This window comes from Solanum stenotomum, chromosome 8, assembly GCF_019186545.1.
Source record: "Solanum stenotomum isolate F172 chromosome 8, ASM1918654v1, whole genome shotgun sequence".
Classification (NCBI taxonomy): domain Eukaryota; kingdom Viridiplantae; phylum Streptophyta; class Magnoliopsida; order Solanales; family Solanaceae; genus Solanum; species Solanum stenotomum.
Window position 1 is genome coordinate 2,511,418 of NC_064289.1, and position 16,797 is coordinate 2,528,214.

The 16,797-nt window shown below is 36.2% G+C and overlaps 3 protein-coding genes across 4 annotated transcripts; 1 reads left to right on the forward strand and 2 right to left on the reverse strand.

Moving 5' to 3' along the window:
• Window positions 1–459: 459 nt before the first annotated feature.
• On the reverse strand, window positions 460–3,595 carry LOC125873307 (serine/arginine-rich splicing factor SR45a-like). Of its 2 annotated transcripts, XR_007447201.1 has the most exons (8): window positions 3,529–3,595; window positions 2,566–2,588; window positions 2,413–2,490; window positions 2,228–2,339; window positions 1,914–2,063; window positions 1,693–1,776; window positions 1,482–1,545; window positions 1,212–1,396 (listed from the first exon to the last, which is right to left on the reverse strand). XR_007447201.1 is itself a non-coding variant. In XM_049554215.1 (7 exons), exons 2-7 carry the CDS (start codon window positions 2,586–2,588, stop codon window positions 666–668), a joined length of 1,158 nt encoding a protein of 385 aa, XP_049410172.1. In that variant the 5' UTR covers window positions 3,529–3,595; the 3' UTR covers window positions 460–665. The 2 variants fall into 2 exon arrangements, 1 of the variants encoding a protein (XP_049410172.1); XM_049554215.1 differs by lacking the exon at window positions 1,693–1,776 and having other exon boundaries at window positions 460–1,396.
• Window positions 3,596–4,552: 957 nt separating this feature from the next.
• Window positions 4,553–6,242, forward strand: LOC125874562 (proliferating cell nuclear antigen). The gene is made up of 4 exons (XM_049555463.1): window positions 4,553–4,969; window positions 5,457–5,609; window positions 5,697–5,794; window positions 5,878–6,242. Exons 1-4 carry the CDS (start codon window positions 4,651–4,653, stop codon window positions 6,100–6,102), a joined length of 795 nt encoding a protein of 264 aa, XP_049411420.1. The 5' UTR covers window positions 4,553–4,650; the 3' UTR covers window positions 6,103–6,242.
• Window positions 6,243–6,841: 599 nt separating this feature from the next.
• LOC125874366 (cytosolic enolase 3) lies at window positions 6,842–16,469 on the reverse strand. The gene is made up of 13 exons (XM_049555246.1): window positions 16,207–16,469; window positions 15,969–16,123; window positions 13,716–13,890; window positions 12,680–12,751; window positions 12,484–12,600; window positions 11,738–11,818; window positions 10,309–10,385; window positions 10,137–10,240; window positions 9,647–9,745; window positions 9,473–9,558; window positions 9,222–9,308; window positions 7,428–7,625; window positions 6,842–7,197 (listed from the first exon to the last, which is right to left on the reverse strand). The coding sequence occupies exons 1-13, from the start codon at window positions 16,309–16,311 to the stop codon at window positions 7,132–7,134; spliced, it is 1,422 nt and encodes a 473-aa protein (XP_049411203.1). The 5' UTR covers window positions 16,312–16,469; the 3' UTR covers window positions 6,842–7,131.
• Between the last annotated feature and the right edge of the window lie 328 nt (window positions 16,470–16,797).

Genomic DNA, 16,797 nt, shown 5'->3' on the forward strand with positions numbered 1-16,797 from the left:
GAACTTGGGCAAATATAGCTCCCTCCATTTGTAGCTAACAAAAGATTAAAAAAAAAAATCAAGCATCCCTTAAAATGTGTAGAAAAATACAAAATTATGTACCACTAGTAACATTTTGAGAAGAGTTTCGTCAAGGATCAAATCACAATCACCCTGGTATATTCTTCCAAGAACATACCTTCTGCCATTAGCAGTGAGGAGAACGCCCACATGAACAACATATAATCATAGCCAACAGCTATGTAACTACATCAAGGCTATAGCATTTAAACCTGTGTGAATTACTACTAGTTCAAGACTTCAATAGTCATGCACCGCATACAGTTACAGGAATGCTCACTAGTTATAACCCATGAAATACTATGTTATACACACCCAACATATAAAAGCCACTAGAAAGCACTGAAGAAATTGAGAGATTTCTGTACTGGCTTCGTACACATTAATATGCTAATGTCGTTTCCATATTCGGTCAATACACCATATTACCTCTGCATTAAATTACAAACACAATAGTACAGCTAGATCTCATTTCCACCAGTCACATAAGCTGGAAAGCAGATTTGTTATTTTGAGTAATTCTACTTGAGTGACCAATCTAGTACAACTTTAAACTCTTTGCAACAGAGAGTGACAGACTAGACCTTCCTAGTAGTGTAGTCCTTTCATGATGAAGGCGAAGACCTAGGTGTAACAGACCTTGAAACAAATCTGGAAGATGCACTAACACTGCGACTCTTCTTAGAGCTTTTCTTCGGATTAGGAGAGTAACTGCTACGAGAGCAGCTGCTCCTGGAAACGCTTCTTGAATAGCTCCTCTTTGACCACCTAGGTGATGCACTGCATGAGTAACTTCTCCGATATCGAGGTGAAATGCTCCGAGAAATGGAACGATATCGGTTCCTTCGATAATAGTAACTGTTCGGAGAGTAGTCGCGATAGCGGCTCATTCGGTTGTCACGAACATCTGGAGAGTCCGAAAGATCACGGCTTTCAGGAGAGTAGTCACGGTAGCGGCTTCTTCTATAGTAACGGTCATCTGGAGAATAGGAACGATCACGCCGATGATACTCGGGAGAATAGTCATGGTAACGGCTTCTTCTGTAGTAACGGTCATCTGGAGAGTAGGACCGATCACGCCGACTATATGGGGATAAAGATCGAGAGTAAGACCTGCCACGACTATAGTAAGGAGAATAAGGTGATTCTGAGTAGCAGTGGTGTCGACTGTAATATGATGAGTGAGATCTCTGGCGTCCTCTGTAATAAGAGTATGATCTATGCTCTTGTCGGTAATATGGAGAGTAAGACCTGCTCCTGCTCCTGTAGCTTTCAGATGAGTAACAAGGAGAGCGACTCCTTGAATGAGGAGGATAGTTTCGTGATTCACGACGAACTACATTTACAAGGTGGAAATTAGAAGACATCACAGACAAATAACCCAGGTCAATTATTGCTTAGGAAAGGATACAATATCATACCGCGAACAGTTCTAAGCCCCAAATATTTTCCTGGAGTAGGTGTTCTACCTCTTCTCCTCCTAGCCTGCATAGGAGACAATTGTCAGACAGCAAATCTAGACTCTGGCGGGTTGATGCAATACAACGACGTCACGAAATAAGTAACCAATGAGAAATGAATAATATGCAACAAGGGCCCTAAGCTGAAGAAAGGAAAAATGAAGGCTACAACCCTCTGGTTAACAGTCTGTTTGCTTGATGTGTTTTGATTTGTTATTTGGACTTTGGTGAAGAGCTGCTACACACAGCTTCCTTGCGAAACAAGCAAACAATTTTCAAACTGATCAAATTACTGAAGCAATATAAGATATTGATATAGCTAATAGCTGATAACCACAGAAAATTGCAAACATAAGATTCAAAAAAACTGAGCAAATATTCAATAAATTCTACCTTCTCCACAGTGATAACTCTGCCTTCAAGTACTGAGCGATTCAGAGACTTGATGCAGCGATCAGCCTCCTCAACGCTGGACATCGTCACGAAACCAAACCCACGAGATTCGCGGGTCCATGGGTCAAAAACAAGACGAACATCTTCAACCTAACCAGAGAAAAAAAGCATTTAATGATGTTGATATCCCCAACAATATGAATGCACATAGGAGCAAATTCTACGGAGTTCTTTTCTTTTGAATAAAGTGCAAAAGACCTATATGAACCGACTACAGAGAATGGGAAGGGAATCTTAAGAAGCAACAAACATACCTTTCCCTCAGCAGAAAAATGCTTCTCAACATCTCGCTCTTTAACGCGGGTTGAGAGACCAGTTACATACAAATTGTTCCCTGGGTTCTCAACATCACTTGAATCACAGCTCCTGCCATTATAATAAAGTTAAATAACATGAACTCTAGTTACCAGCATATTAATTGAACACTGCAGACATGTACCTTGACCGACTCCTTGAAACATATCTGGACCTTGAGACAGATTTGCTATATCGATCGTATGAAGGTGAACGAGAATACCTGCAATATAAATGTCATATTTGAACATGACAAGGAATAATGACCATATAAAACCCATATTAAGACCAACATTACCTTGACCTCCTGGAATACGACATCTGCAGTTACATCAAACAGAATGTTAAGCTTACGCTAATGATATAAAGGAGAAAGACGATAAAACAGTGTGTTTTCTCACAAATCCAGCAAATATATACTAGTAAGTAAAACCAAGCAAATCAAGATCACTGATTTGTCAAACAGTTCAAAACTAATAGCTGCAGACAATATAAATCCTTTAGATCCTGCTCTACTCGGCCTACTCCATCGCAATACCGGAACATTGAGTCATATTAAAGGTTCCCTAAATCCCATCTTATATTGCCCTCTATTAAATTGCCTTTTACCTTCTATTATTCCAGCAATTATCAAAGTAGAAAGTATAGTTCTCCTTGGTGATTAAAGGATAACAAACTATGCGACACTATCAAAGTTTGAAGTTTGCCAAACCAAGCAGACAACAACAATTAGCTACTGATAAAAATAGAGGCGGATCAAGTACTAAAAGCTTTATTTATCCTGACATTTATTTAAGGATCATAACACTGAACTAATTGCACTTCTATACTGTAATTGTGAGTTCAAATCTAATAGTATGTTAAGGCTTTACACACACACACATACTTGTAAGTTGGAAGTACTGGAACCCCGCCAATGTTTACTGTTTTCAAAAGGATTAGCGTGAAATCATTCATTGCTATATATCAAAACCATAAAACAACAAAATCACAAATAAGCTCAATTGCTCAAAGACGATGAATACACAATAAACAAAAAATCGACAAACTGTTTAGCTCTTTATGTTTTGGGTAAAAAATGAACGGAAGAATCGTCTAATCCGCTCAGGTAATAGAAAATTCAATTTAAATCAAATATTGATGCCGATCACAAACGCAAATGACATACAATCTCATCAACAACTAATATCTATAATTTTAGTTCATTTGTATCGAAGAAGAGAATTATGAGAGAAAAAGAAGACATGAAAAGAAAACTTACCGTGAAGAGATTATGGCGTAGTATCGAAATGCGTCTCTTTCTCTCTCTAATTTGCGAAGGCTCTCGAATGGGTAGCGTGTTGTGGGGAAAGGCTTATATACCTGTAGCGTAAAGAAGTTTCTAGACGAGGGACACGAAATCCTTTTTAATTGGACTTGAATTTGTCACATTATTCCACCAACCAAAAAAAATGAAATTTGTTTCATAGTAGATTTGATTATGAGATTATAATAATTTTAAAGGCTATATTAATATTTATTTAGAATTGTAATAAATGAATGTACAAGACTCTAAAAAGTGGACTCTCGATTCTTTATTATGATATGATCAAAAACAAAAAAGTTGGTTATTATCTTCTTTTTTTTTTGAATAATTGATCAGTGAGTGACATTTGTTTGTCGTAGTAACTTATGTATCTTTTAGGAAACAATCTAAATATTCATTTTGATCTATTGAAAATTATATAATAATACTTAAAATCACAATCTAAAAATTTATAGATATTAGATGACAATTTAATGTTTTGTCAAGCCCAAAGCTATAGTTGCAACAAAAACAATGAGAAATCATTGTATTTTCATAAGTAGGGTCTGAAAAGGAGGATATGTATGATGTACGTAATTTTTTCTCTATCTTGTCAAGATAGAGAAAGTGTTACAATAGTTAAAAAAAAAAAAAAAAAAACAGGCTGAAAACAGTGGAAAAGAAAATAAAAGCAACATTTAATAGGGACGAAAATTTAATGATAGCCTAAAAAGAGACATTTGCATAAATTTGCCTATTATCCTTCCTAGTAATTACTACAGAAGAAGAGTATGAAACTGTAATGGGTTTTAAAGCCCAAGACAACCCAAGGCCTTTTTCCGGAGCAGAGCCCACTGATTTATGGGCCAAAATAGGCAGTAGCCCAAAATCAAAATAAGGGCGGGAACTTATTTTATTTTCTGACAATTCATTTCCCGCCAATAGCGAGCCCTAAATTCTCGAGCACATTTTCCAGCAGCTATATAAACCCTAACCCCTTTTTTCCACTCATTTTCGCTCTATTTTTCATTCAGACACCTGTGTTTTCCCTCCTTCCCCATTTCAAAACCCTAACCCTAGTTTCCCGCAGAGAACAAAATGTTGGAACTACGTCTTGTTCAGGGAAGTCTGCTGAAGAAAGTTCTAGAATCGATAAAGGATCTGGTGAACGATGCGAACTTCGATTGTTCCGCCACTGGATTCTCTCTGCAAGCCATGGACTCCAGTCACGTGGCTCTGGTGGCGCTGCTGCTCCGATCTGAGGGTTTTGAGCACTACCGTTGTGACCGGAACATTTCAATGGGCATGAACCTTACTAACATGGCGAAAATGCTCAAATGTGCTGGAAATGATGACATCATCACCATCAAGGCTGACGATGGCAGTGACACCGTCACTTTCATGTTTGAAAGCCCCAGTAAGTTCCGAAGCTAGTTTTTGTGTTTCCAAAATTATAAATAGGATCTAGAGACTGTAACATCTGCTATATATAGTTGAAATTGATACCTCCTGGTCCCAAAATATTTGACACTTTTTGCTTTTGATTACTTTATTTAACATGTCAATTGTGAGGAAAATTGAAGCTAACAGTACTTCGGAGTTTGGATGTAGTGTTTGATCCTAAATTATAGATATGAGAGAATCGTAGTTAATAGTATTTTGGAGTTTGGACATAGTGCCTGATTCTAAATTATGAATTTTAGAATTGATTACTCCACTGTTTATAGATAAATAAAATAATTTAAACTAGTTTGAGCTTGCTTGAAATTGGTATAATTGGGACTTGAGTCATGTATTAAGCTGATTTTTTGTTTTAAGTTTTGTGATTTTATTCTGAATATGGATTCAGTCTCCGTTATTATGGTCTGGTACTAACTTATTTGCATGACTGTAATGTATTGCAGCCCAAGACAAGATTGCTGATTTTGAGATGAAGCTAATGGACATTGACAGTGAGCATCTTGGGATTCCTGAAGCAGAGTATCATGCTATTGTTAGAATGCCTTCTGCTGAGTTTGGTAGAATTTGCAAAGACCTTAGTAGCATTGGAGATACAGGTACAATTTGCCTCATGATAACTGTGACTTCAGTAATTTTTCTAATGGTGACTATACATTAATATTCGTTTCAACTGATTGTTGTAGTTGTTATTTCGGTGACAAAGGAAGGTGTAAAATTCTCAACCAGAGGTGACATTGGTACTGCAAATATTGTTTGCAGGCAAAATACAACTGTTGACAAGGTAGATTGTTTTTGCTCAATGTGCTTATTGTTCTTGATTAATTCTTGTGTCTAATGTATGACTTGCTTGTTTTAAATTGGCAGCCTGAAGAAGCCACTGTTATAGAGATGAATGAGCCAGTGTCATTGACATTTGCCCTAAGATACTTGAACTCCTTTACAAAAGCATCTCCATTGTCGAACACAGTGACCATCAGCTTGTCTTCAGAGCTTCCTGTTGTTGTTGAGTACAAGATTGCTGAGATGGGCTATGTAAGGTATTACCTGGCACCTAAGATAGAAGAGGATGAAGAGGAAACCAAGCCTTGATTTTATGTTTTTGCTTTCTTATGGTGTAGGCTCATATGAGTCTTTCAGGCAAGCAATATGTAGCTTTAGCTTAGACTGGCAAGACAAATTTTCAAATTTGTGTTAAATGAAATCATGTATTTTCCTCTTTTGGGGGGTTTTCCTTCTCTTATCTGATGTGGTGTTAAAATGTCTTATACTTGAATTTACATAAAGCCTTTTGGTTTTCTAATGCTGCTTCAAATATAGTTGTCTGAGTGAAGAGGGATTTTGGTTATTGAGAATCTGAAAATGCTTAATTGCTGTTAAATAGTTGATTTATGAATCTATACCTGGCTAATCCCAAGCACTGCCTTACCTAAAACTCTTTGTTCTTCTACGATAAAGATGAATTTTACAAGGCTAACAAGTTGTTTTGAATAATTAATATCTTGAAATTTTACCTGCATTAGTCTCACAGGTCATGTGTTAGAATTATTAAAGGAGCAAGAAAATTATTAATGTGGAAGTTTCCGTTTAGGAGTGAACAGTGAACAGAATTAAATCCTATTTGCATAGATGCAAAGTCGAGTGAAAAACTAGAACCAACTTGGTTCAACCAAGTGCAGCCAATTAAATAACATTAGTCATTGATCAAGATAATTTGATTTTTGTTTGTCATAGCAATAGTAAAGTGGAGGTCATTACTGTAGAAACGTGCAATACGCAAAGGCCAAATCATCCTTTATGCTTGTAAGATCAAAACCACTGTTAAGCTGCAAAAAAATCTCAAATAATTTATGATTTGCTCTTCAAGTTGATCTTCTACAAATGTACCTAGATACAGAATTTTTAGATGTAAATACTACTACATAGAACAAACAAGCTCATCTCGCAAACTGCAATCATTAGTACAAAGCTAGAAGACACTGTAGCATTTACAAATGTAATGCACAGTGGGAAGAATGTTCAAAACTGTAGCTATTTTGCCGCAAACTGAAAGAGATAGTGCCACTGCTAAATGGAAGCAACAGGAAGAATGCCCAAAAACAGAATTCTGATGAAAAAAGATCAGTTCCTCCACTTTTCACCAGTATAAACTGCTTGATCACCAAGCTCTTCTTCGATTCTAAGCAACTGCAAAATAAACAATAAGTCTTACAAATTAGAAATAGGGAAAAGGAAAAAAAAAATATGTAAAAGGAGTGTCATGTTCAAGGGAAACATCTATTTTTATAGATGTACCCTTTGAAGAGTCAAAGTACAATAAGAGCATGGCAGAGCAGAATGATGTGCCATTAAAGGGAAGGCTAAACCTATAAAAATTGAAAGCAGTGCATGAATGCATAGATAGGCTAGCAAAACACCTGGTTGTACTTTGCAAGTCGTTCTCCTCGGCAAGGGGCACCAGCTTTAATTTGACTAGTAGCTAGGCCAACAGATAAATCAGATATGAAACTGTCTTCAGTTTCACCACTTCTTTGAGATATCACAACCCCCCATTGGGCATCCTTGGCCATCTTGACAACTTCAATGGCTTCCGTTACTGTACCAATCTGATTAACCTGTATCCCAGCCAATCCATGCCACCAGAGAGTATTTTACATCAGTACCATATGTAACTGACATTTCCAGACAAGATGGAGACTTATATCTATTCAATAGGTTTGAGCTATAAAGGAAAGGATACTTTCCAATTCAACCAAGGATTTATGATGCTATCAAGGATGATTGACACAGAAAATCTGAGAACCTAATAGTCAAGAAAGTATCAGAATTCCTGGAAGTAATCAAAATGGCATATTTTACAAGGATCTCAAATCACAAATATAAGGCAGTGGTTCAGAAGTTAAAATAGTGCAAATGTTGGTTTGACATTTTTGCCATCAGATGGACCTTGACAGTTGTGGAGGAACAAGTACTCCTCCAGAGTTGCAACAAATTACAACAGAAGAGCAATCTCCAATGGCATGTAAAGCCTTCAGGGATTCTTGTCCACCAATAGTGGTGATGATGAAACAAAGGCACGGGAGTTGTACATCTCAACAGAGAAAAGAAGTAAACACAAAGAACTGAATGTTAACTAATGAGAAGCAAAATGTTACAGAGATAGTGGGTGCAACCGTGCAATGGTTCCAGAATCCAGTGTGCAATATTGGTTATAGGTGAGGATTACTCTGCTTACTGAGTCCCCATCTTTTTCTTTCGTTTCTTTTTTTTTAGGGGGTGGGATGGAGGGGTGGTGGTAATCTGATCCATTGTCGGTAGAATGATGAGGTTGGGTTCAAAGATGAGTTATGTTTTCGAGATAAAACTAAAACTACAAAAAAAAAAGTAGTTTAATGTTGGATCACTAACCTAGGTATAAGAGCCTGCCGGACATCAATTTTCAAATTCAAGAACTAATCTAACTCTAAATCATATTGTAGGTTAAACAATTAAAATGTTACACTATTGGGGAAGATTCTTTGAGTTTCTAGAACTGCAAATACATAAGATGCTGAAAATCTAGTTCAATCCAAGAAAGTGAAGGGGAAGGGGAGCTTAATTATGCCAAGGGAAAACCAGAATACAGTCAAACCACACAAAATCCTGAATGATCATATCATGTGTTGAGTTGCCAGCATATCCTTCTTTGCAGATACGATTGATTGGTTAGAAAGATATATTTGCAAAGACCTATGTTTTTTCTGTTTTATTAAATCAACTGCTTTCAGTAATATCACAACAAGTCCATGTCCCTTCACAAAATAAAGATTTAATCTCCAAAACCTTCAACCACCAATCTATGTGATATGGCTTATCCTTTTTTTAAAGCAAGGGTATATCTCAAGAGAGCTCTTCTGTAGAGGATGTTTTCTTCCTTTTGTGCATCAAATTGACATGTTCACTACAATGTTATTGTTTCTACTCTTTTTGGGTGGGAAATTTTCATCGTATGCTCCTTGTTTCTAGCTAATCGTACCTGTGCCATGGACAGAGGAATAATCTTTGCCCTTGATCAGTCACAATTTGAACCAGGAACCTCTCTCTCTTGAATTATGACCATCTTTTTTTCAGGATAGAGAGAAAGAGGTCTACTGGCGCAGGATGGCCGCTGACCAAGGACAAAAGTTTGTTTCAAAGAAAGATGCAGAGTACCAGCAAATATCAGTAGGTACCTTGAGAAGAAGGGAATTGCATGAGTTCTCTTGTATGGCTCTCTCGATCCGTTTAGGATTTGACATTATTAAGTCACCTCCTACCACCTGCAGCAAGCAATTCATGTTTGACACATGATAGGACACTCAATAAATATGACAGGACTTTAAACAAATAGCAAGGATCATTATAAATGTAAGTGTATGGGCGGAAGTTCATCAGGGATGATGTTAATCACATGATCAAATCGCCAGGGAGAATCCAGACAAACCTGGCATATTCCAAGACCCGAAAAGTACTTGACATGCTCCCAGTCCTCCTTGTCAAATGGATCTTCAATTGATGCTATGGGGTAGTCTATAGGGAGAGAAAAGGAAAAAGTAATGATGAGAATGTGTCGAATAACAGAAAGCTCACATCACATAATCAATATATAGCAAAGTACCTGCGCACAGTTCTTTGTACATATCAATCATATCCTGTCCTGATTTAAAATTTTGTCCAGACTTATTTGGAGTTTTAAAATCTAGATCATATTTTGTACCTACATTTGAAACAGCGCAAGTCAGTTTGTCAGTAATGAGAATATAAATATCTCCCACATAACTATTTTGCATCTTCTGGATGCCATGATTGGAATCAATTACTTCATCTAAAAATATATAAACAAATCACACAACCAAATAGATGTATCATTACACCATTTCCACCTAACCTACTACTTGCAGAACACTAAACACAAATCACAAATTTAGTGAATACGTGGATTCCAGAAAATATTATCCTCTCACTCAATCCTGATTAATCTTTCATGTATGTGAGCATGGATTTAATGCATTATCAACTGAAGACTTTCCCAGCTAACTATGACAAAATATCATATGATTATACTCATCTACAATCAGTAAGATTTTGAGCTAAAGCAAATATATCACCTATGCAAAACTCAGTGGCAGCAACACCAATTGCTATCTTTATTTTCTCATTGTATCCAGTTCTCCCAATTGCCTTTTGAACAAGGTCCAAGCCATCTCTTAAGCTGCAAATGCAATATTCAGGGTCAACAGTTTCATCGTGAAACATAAAACAAAGAAGTCAAAAACTTGCCTGGAGATGTTGGGAGTAAAACCGCCGTCTTCACCAACATTACATCCATGTGCACCATATGTCTCTGTAATAACTGCCTGCCTTTTAAACATAAGCAACTGACTTTTTTTCTTTTCTGATAAAGTAATTGAGTTTATTGATGGCATCCAGGGGGATACAAGAAACAGTACAAAAACAGGATTAACTCCTAGACAAAATTGAATGAGCTAATGAAGTCTAGTAACAAATTTATATCATTTACAGCATTCACTTTTCTTCAGCAGAAAAGATTCAAAAGACGATTTGCTTTGATTCTAGGACTGGAAGTGGACTCTCCTTCAAAGCATCTCAAGTTTCTTTCCAATTGTAAGCAAAGATTATTGATACAAACACTTAAAACATAAACTAGAATTAAGAAATATTATTTTAGATAACATGCTTTTACAAGAAAATTTTACACTGTAACTGAGTAGTAACTGGCAGAAGAAAAAATGGACCACTACACCTGTAGAACCCCAACTCCGAATTCTTTTGAGTAGTATCACATGTGGATATCATAGAAGGGTATCTGATATGCCAGTATGTACAGGCTGCAACTTATATACTTTGGGCAAACAGAAATTATTTCACCATTAAATTTTATCACTACTGTTGTTTCCTTTACTTTTGTTGTCAATACTTTAATTTCTTAGATATTTTCACCATAGCTTGTTTTAGTCTAGTATTTTTGATATGTGTTTTGGAAAAAACCTTCCTTGAGCTCTATCAGAAACACCCTCTCTACCCCACAAAGATAGGGGTAAGGTCTGCGTACATCCCACCCTCTACAAACTGGGTATATTATTGTATGGCTAACAGAAATTCTGCACAAATTGCTGGATACTATTCCAGGATTAAGAGAAAATTCATAGATGATGGCAGTTGTGCTAGCAAATACTGTGTATCCACAAAATAAAAAAGCATGTCTTCACTTTTCTGTGAAGTACAATTTAGAAGTGCACTTGACTTGACCGGTGTCTTTTGTCTATAGAAAATATTTGGAATATTTGAAAAGAACTTTTCAAATAAGCGTATGTTTTATAATTTGGTCCATTAATTCAACTTCAACTTTAAATAGAGAGTTTTTAAGTTTGAAAAACTGGTTTGATAACTAATGCCAGCAAGTGAAATAGTGGTTTCCAAAAATACTTCTAACTTTTTTCCAAGTGAAATTCATGTCCAAACACAAAACTTCCAAATACCCTCGAAACTTCAACTTCATAAAATTATTCTTTTCAAACTTAAACCAAATATTATTAAAGAATTCTGGTGTAAACGTGAGAAGACATAAGCCTTATAAGACAAATGTACTTTGTGTAATCAGTTGATGAGCAGTTCAAACTTCCTTCATGTGGCAGAGATGGACAATCAGATAACAGGTTAACAAATAATTTAGTTTGAATTAATTCACCTTCAAATGATGATAGGTCTCCGAACCCATTTGTAAAGCCTCCTCAAATGTGTTTGATCCCACTGGAAGAATCATTATCTCCTGTGGAGGTTTAATATCAAATTTCAGATATAATTAACAATTTACAACATTATGGGCTCAAAATAGAGATGCCATATCAAGATGCAAAACATTGAAGAAGTTGATAGAACATAGTGGCAAAGTAGCTCAAAGAAGTATCTATGAAGAGAAGTGAAAGTGGAAATGTATTAGGTAATAAGTTAGAATTCATCATTCTAAGCGGACATAGATCTTATAACCTTCATCTAAAGTTACTTTTGGTCATTGGAAGTGACTACTTATGATAAGCAGAGACTGGACACTGGACAGTTCTATAATTCTTTAAATCAGACAACAAAAGTAATTTTTATATGTATCTTAAACTCTCTTATGTAAATGCCAACAACTATTCTACATGTCAAAAATGGTGCAAGTGCAAAACCAAGAAAAACAAAAAGATTTTAGGTGAACTGGGGAGAGAATCAAAGAAAAAGAAAACATGTCAGTATCATTAACCCAAAACCAATGTATGATTTTTCTCAACAAAACTTGATGAAAAAATAGCATTTCACTGGCTTGTTCTTCTTGCTCTTGGCAGTAGGTACTATTTCAAAGATAATGAGTCAACACCACTATGAGGAACTTGGGAGCGATCATTGTGCAGGTCGCAATATTCTAGGCAGAATTACATTAGACTGCAGGTTTACCTTAATAGCCAAGTTGTTTCCAGCATGTTTTCCTCCACTTATGAGAGTAAAGACCGGAACAGGAAGAAGCGGGCTTGTTTGACCAGAAAGATCAGCAATGTGTTTGTGAAGAGAAACCTGAAGTTCGTCGACTGATAAGCAACCTAATCCAGTGAAGATTATCATGTTAGTAATATAACTGAGAAAGTATGCTTGCCTCTTTTTCAGCAGCTCCAGCTTTGCAAGCAGCTATGGAGACAGCTAAAATAGCATTCGCTCCAAGTTCACTCTGTCACAGTGGACAAAGGAAAAAGTCAATCAGCATGGAAGTTGTTATGTCCAGAAAATGGAACATTATCAAGCTTGCAGATATTGACAAATGAGGAACTTGAGAACAGGTCAATTACAAAGTCAAACTATCATCATTGCAAGAAAATACTTTCTAGTACACATCACAAGAATGGTGCGAAAAACAGGTACACTTGGAGCCAGAGTGTAGAGCTACTTTTCTAAAGCCAATGCTAGATATCTTCTTAACCATAGTACACGCAGATACAAAAAGGACAAAACTATAAGAAATAGGACGGAAAGAAATGCATATGCTCACTAAAGGGAGCCTAATCAACTATGGTCAACAGAAAGGATACTAAAATTGTATTGTTCATACTATGTTCACGAATTTTGGTGAACAGTAAAAGAAGAAAAAACTCTTGTGAAAGAACTAAACAAGTGGATATGACGGAAGAGAATGGCAAAGATAGGCAAAGCTTCAGTTGCCTCTAGGCAAAACATCTCCAACTCCAGGCTCCACAAAATTTATCTTTCAACATAGCAATTCTTGTTTAACACTTTCCTGCAACCCATCAAGTCCAGAAAATATGTATGCTAGTTGCAAGATGACAATTTTAAGACAACATAAACTGTGCAGGTAGTCTGAAGTAGCTAGCATCTATGTATTAGGAGCTTGTTTGGATTGGCTTTTGGCTTATAAGCCAAAAGTCATAAGTTAGAAATCCAAACTTATAACTTTTGGCTTATTTTTATCTTTTAAGCTTAAAATCAAGAGCTTCTAAGCACTTCTTAAATTTACCCAAACACTAAAGAAGTGCTTAAAAGCACTTAAAATAAGCCAATCCAAACAGGCTCTAAGTTCCATATTCATAAACTATGCAGGAAATTGAAAACATGTAGAGCCATTCACATTCAGACGATAACCTAAACAAATGAGTACCTAATTGTTTGAACATTTATACCTTATTTTCTGTTTTGTCCAAGTCTATCATGACCTGGTCAATCTGAGATTGAAGAGTTGGATCCATACCAACCAATGCTACTGAAATTTTCTCATTAATATTCTTGACAGCTCTATTCACACTATTTCCAAGATAAGTTCCTTTTTCTCCATCACGCAGTTCAATCGCCTCATACCTGATATTTTAGAACAAAAATCATTACACCATTTGCTTTATCTCCAATATAAATTGCAGTGGCTAAGTAAATGTTCATATACAAATCTGCAACAAGCACAAAAAAGACAAATCACACGGAGAGGCTGGATAATGTTTGTATTTTTCATCACCGCACTTCCAACCTCTATTTAGTAGTATCTTTTTGTTTTTTTTGCTTTTAACAGATAGTTCTTATTGAGAAGTAAAAATGAGATATACACAGAATCAGAATCTGAATTCTGAATTAAGACTAGAAAGTACCAACTACCAAGAACCCTGTCATTTCAGTCACATATATAAAAACTTTTTAGCAAAGATGAAAAGGGAACAAAAAACTCTTGCATGCATCACAGAAAATTGTTGATGAACAAAAGACAAATCAAGGGGCCTTTGCTTTTAAGTTTCAACCTAAACAATTATTCATAAGAAAAAAAAATGGTCTTTGCACGCATCAAAAAAATGGCATTTGCACTTGATTAAGAAAAAGGCATTTACACGCATCAAACAATCATTATCGAGAAAAGAATATTTCTCTCCATCTGGGGACCTAAATATTACAGGATGGATGTAGAAGATTCATATAGTTGAGTCCGAGAGGGGAAAGCTGAGAGGTTGAGGGCCTTGGGAAAAAGGAGAAACCATATGGAAATCTCAGATAATTCATTAACTACGAACTTGCTGAAAAAATCTTCTCTCACCATCGCGAGTAGGATTAAGCTTACAAGATTTAACTAAAAATTCATTTCATCAATATTGTTAAATGTGTCTTTTCGCAACCTGTGCTAGAGAGGTCACATTGTGAATTAGTCGAGGAGCACACAAGTTGGACCGGACGCCACCCACATACACACACACACTGTTATATGCCTAATTAGCCAGAAGGATACAAAAGTCACTTCCAGTCAATTTTGTTAGGCAATTAAGTCGTTAGATTCCAGTTGTGAGTTGAAGCAGTGAAGGGAAAAGTAGTTAGAGATTACTTGATCCAAGTTTAGCTATTAATTCAGTTGTATCAGATCATAAGGATTTCATTGAAAATATTTTACAGATTCTCTTCTACTTTCTCTCTAAGTGTGCTCACTTGCAACTCTGTTCAAGAGCTTTTCTTTCATAAGTTCTTTAGGAATTGCATAGCTAATCTCTGTCTAATCACAAGGCACTGAAAAGCTGTAACACACACACGTTTATAGAAGGATAGATACGAATCATATAGCCAACACCAACTGATCTGTGGGATTGAGCAATAGTTGATTGATAAAATTACTTGAGTTCAACAGAAGATCAGATTTGCGAAGAGTGTTAAGGCATGAATAATTTCATGGAGCTTGAAATTTGTGACTACAAACAAAAAGAGAAAGAAAAAAACCGCTTTAAAGAAAAGAAGGAAAGCAGACAATATACATTCTCTAAGAAGCACACATAAAATAAGATGGTCTTTGCCTGCATCAAAAACGTTTTTGTTGTTGTTGTTGTTTAAACGAAAACAAGGCATGTGCACACATCAAACAATTTTATGAAGAAAAGAGCATTTCCCTCAGTATGGTGACTTTTAGGACATAGATTACTTGAGTTACCTTGTATGATGTAACTGACTTGAATATAATAGAATGGACTCAGAAGATTCATGTCACCAGGTCCCCAAGGGAAAGGCGTAGGGGTGGAGGCATAGGAAAGACAATTTGGAGATCTCAGATAGGAATAGTAACTGCAACACTTGGTTTAGAAGGGTCTCTCTTCAGAGCAGGAAAAAACTACCTTCCTTACCCAGCACGATAAAATCGAATTCAAAATCCAGGCTTCAAGTTGGTCTTGTACCAATCTTCTCCAACTTTGGTGAGTAGGATTAAACCTCCATGATATAACTAAAATTTCATTTCAATCTCAATAAGATAAATTAATCCTTTCAGAATATGTACTAGATAGGTTTCACTATTAATTAGTCTAGCCGCAGGCAAATTGGCTCGCACACAAATTTACTTATTTAGGATTGAGCTGTAGCTGATTAATTAAATCTACTTGAATTCAACCAAGAAACAATTTTGAAAGCAAAAGGCATACATTCCCGATGAAGCACCACTGGGAGCAGAAGCACGGAAGAGTCCTTTGTTAGTGTGCAAATCAACTTCGACGGTCGGAATCCCTCTACTATCCAATATCTGCCGTGCTTTCACCTTAGTTATCACCGAAGGTACAGCTTTCCTCATGTGATTCGACTATCAAGCATAGAGATATAGTTATCGGAAACGCTATATTTGAATCAAAGCACAAAAATTTAAAAAAATGAAAAGGATCTTACAATGAAGAGGACGGGATCGGAAGTTTTAGCTCTAACGGCAGCATTGACAGCGTCTTCGATTCTCCGAGATAGCAAGTGCTTATCCAGATATTCTTGCACCGACATTTTCTTCTTCGATAGAATTTTCAGGGAATGAAAGTGAAGATGAAATACCAATTTGGACTGAAAGATGAACTCTGCGTTTTATTTTAAGCCAATCGGAGACTTTCAACTTTGTTTAAGCTCTTTCCTTTTTCATACATTACGACGTCGTTACTGGTTACTCGGTGACGTTGGTCCCGTACGTGGTAGCGTGATGTAAAAACGGGTCAGGACTCATATTTACCCGGAACATTATTCAACCCATTTTTAATCGTTGCTAATATGAACGTGTTATAACTCAACCCGTTTTTATTTAACCCGTTTTAAGTTTCAACCAACTTATTTATCATCACTCATCACTATTCGGTGTATTTTATTTTTTAAATTTTTTGGTCATACAGGATTGCAACTCATATATAAGTAGCTAGTTATAGACCCATTCTCCAAATTTTTTTAAATCAAACACTTATATCTTCTAGTGATACCAAAATTATACATGGATATAATAAT

Coding starts and splice junctions, on each gene's coding strand:
- LOC125874366 (XM_049555246.1), bottom strand. CDS start 16,311: ATGTCGGTGCAAGAATATCTGGATAAGCACTTGCTATCTCGGAGAATC. Junction 12,601..12,679: donor CTGGAGCTGCTGAAAAAGAG/GCAAGCATACTT, acceptor GACGAACTTCAG/GTTTCTCTTCACAAACACAT. Junction 10,241..10,308: donor TTTACTCCCAACATCTCCAG/GCAAGTTTTTGA, acceptor TTGCATTTGCAG/CTTAAGAGATGGCTTGGACC.
- LOC125873307 (XM_049554215.1), bottom strand. CDS start 2,588: ATGTCGTATTCCAGGAGGTCAAG. Junction 2,340..2,412: donor GTTTCAAGGAGTCGGTCAAG/GTACATGTCTGC, acceptor TTATAATGGCAG/GAGCTGTGATTCAAGTGATG. Junction 1,397..1,481: donor GGGGCTTAGAACTGTTCGCG/GTATGATATTGT, acceptor TTGTAAATGTAG/TTCGTCGTGAATCACGAAAC.
- LOC125874562 (XM_049555463.1), top strand. CDS start 4,651: ATGTTGGAACTACGTCTTGTTCAGGGAAGTCTGCTGAAGAAAGTTCTA. Junction 5,610..5,696: donor TAGTAGCATTGGAGATACAG/GTACAATTTGCC, acceptor TGATTGTTGTAG/TTGTTATTTCGGTGACAAAG. Junction 5,795..5,877: donor AAAATACAACTGTTGACAAG/GTAGATTGTTTT, acceptor TTAAATTGGCAG/CCTGAAGAAGCCACTGTTAT.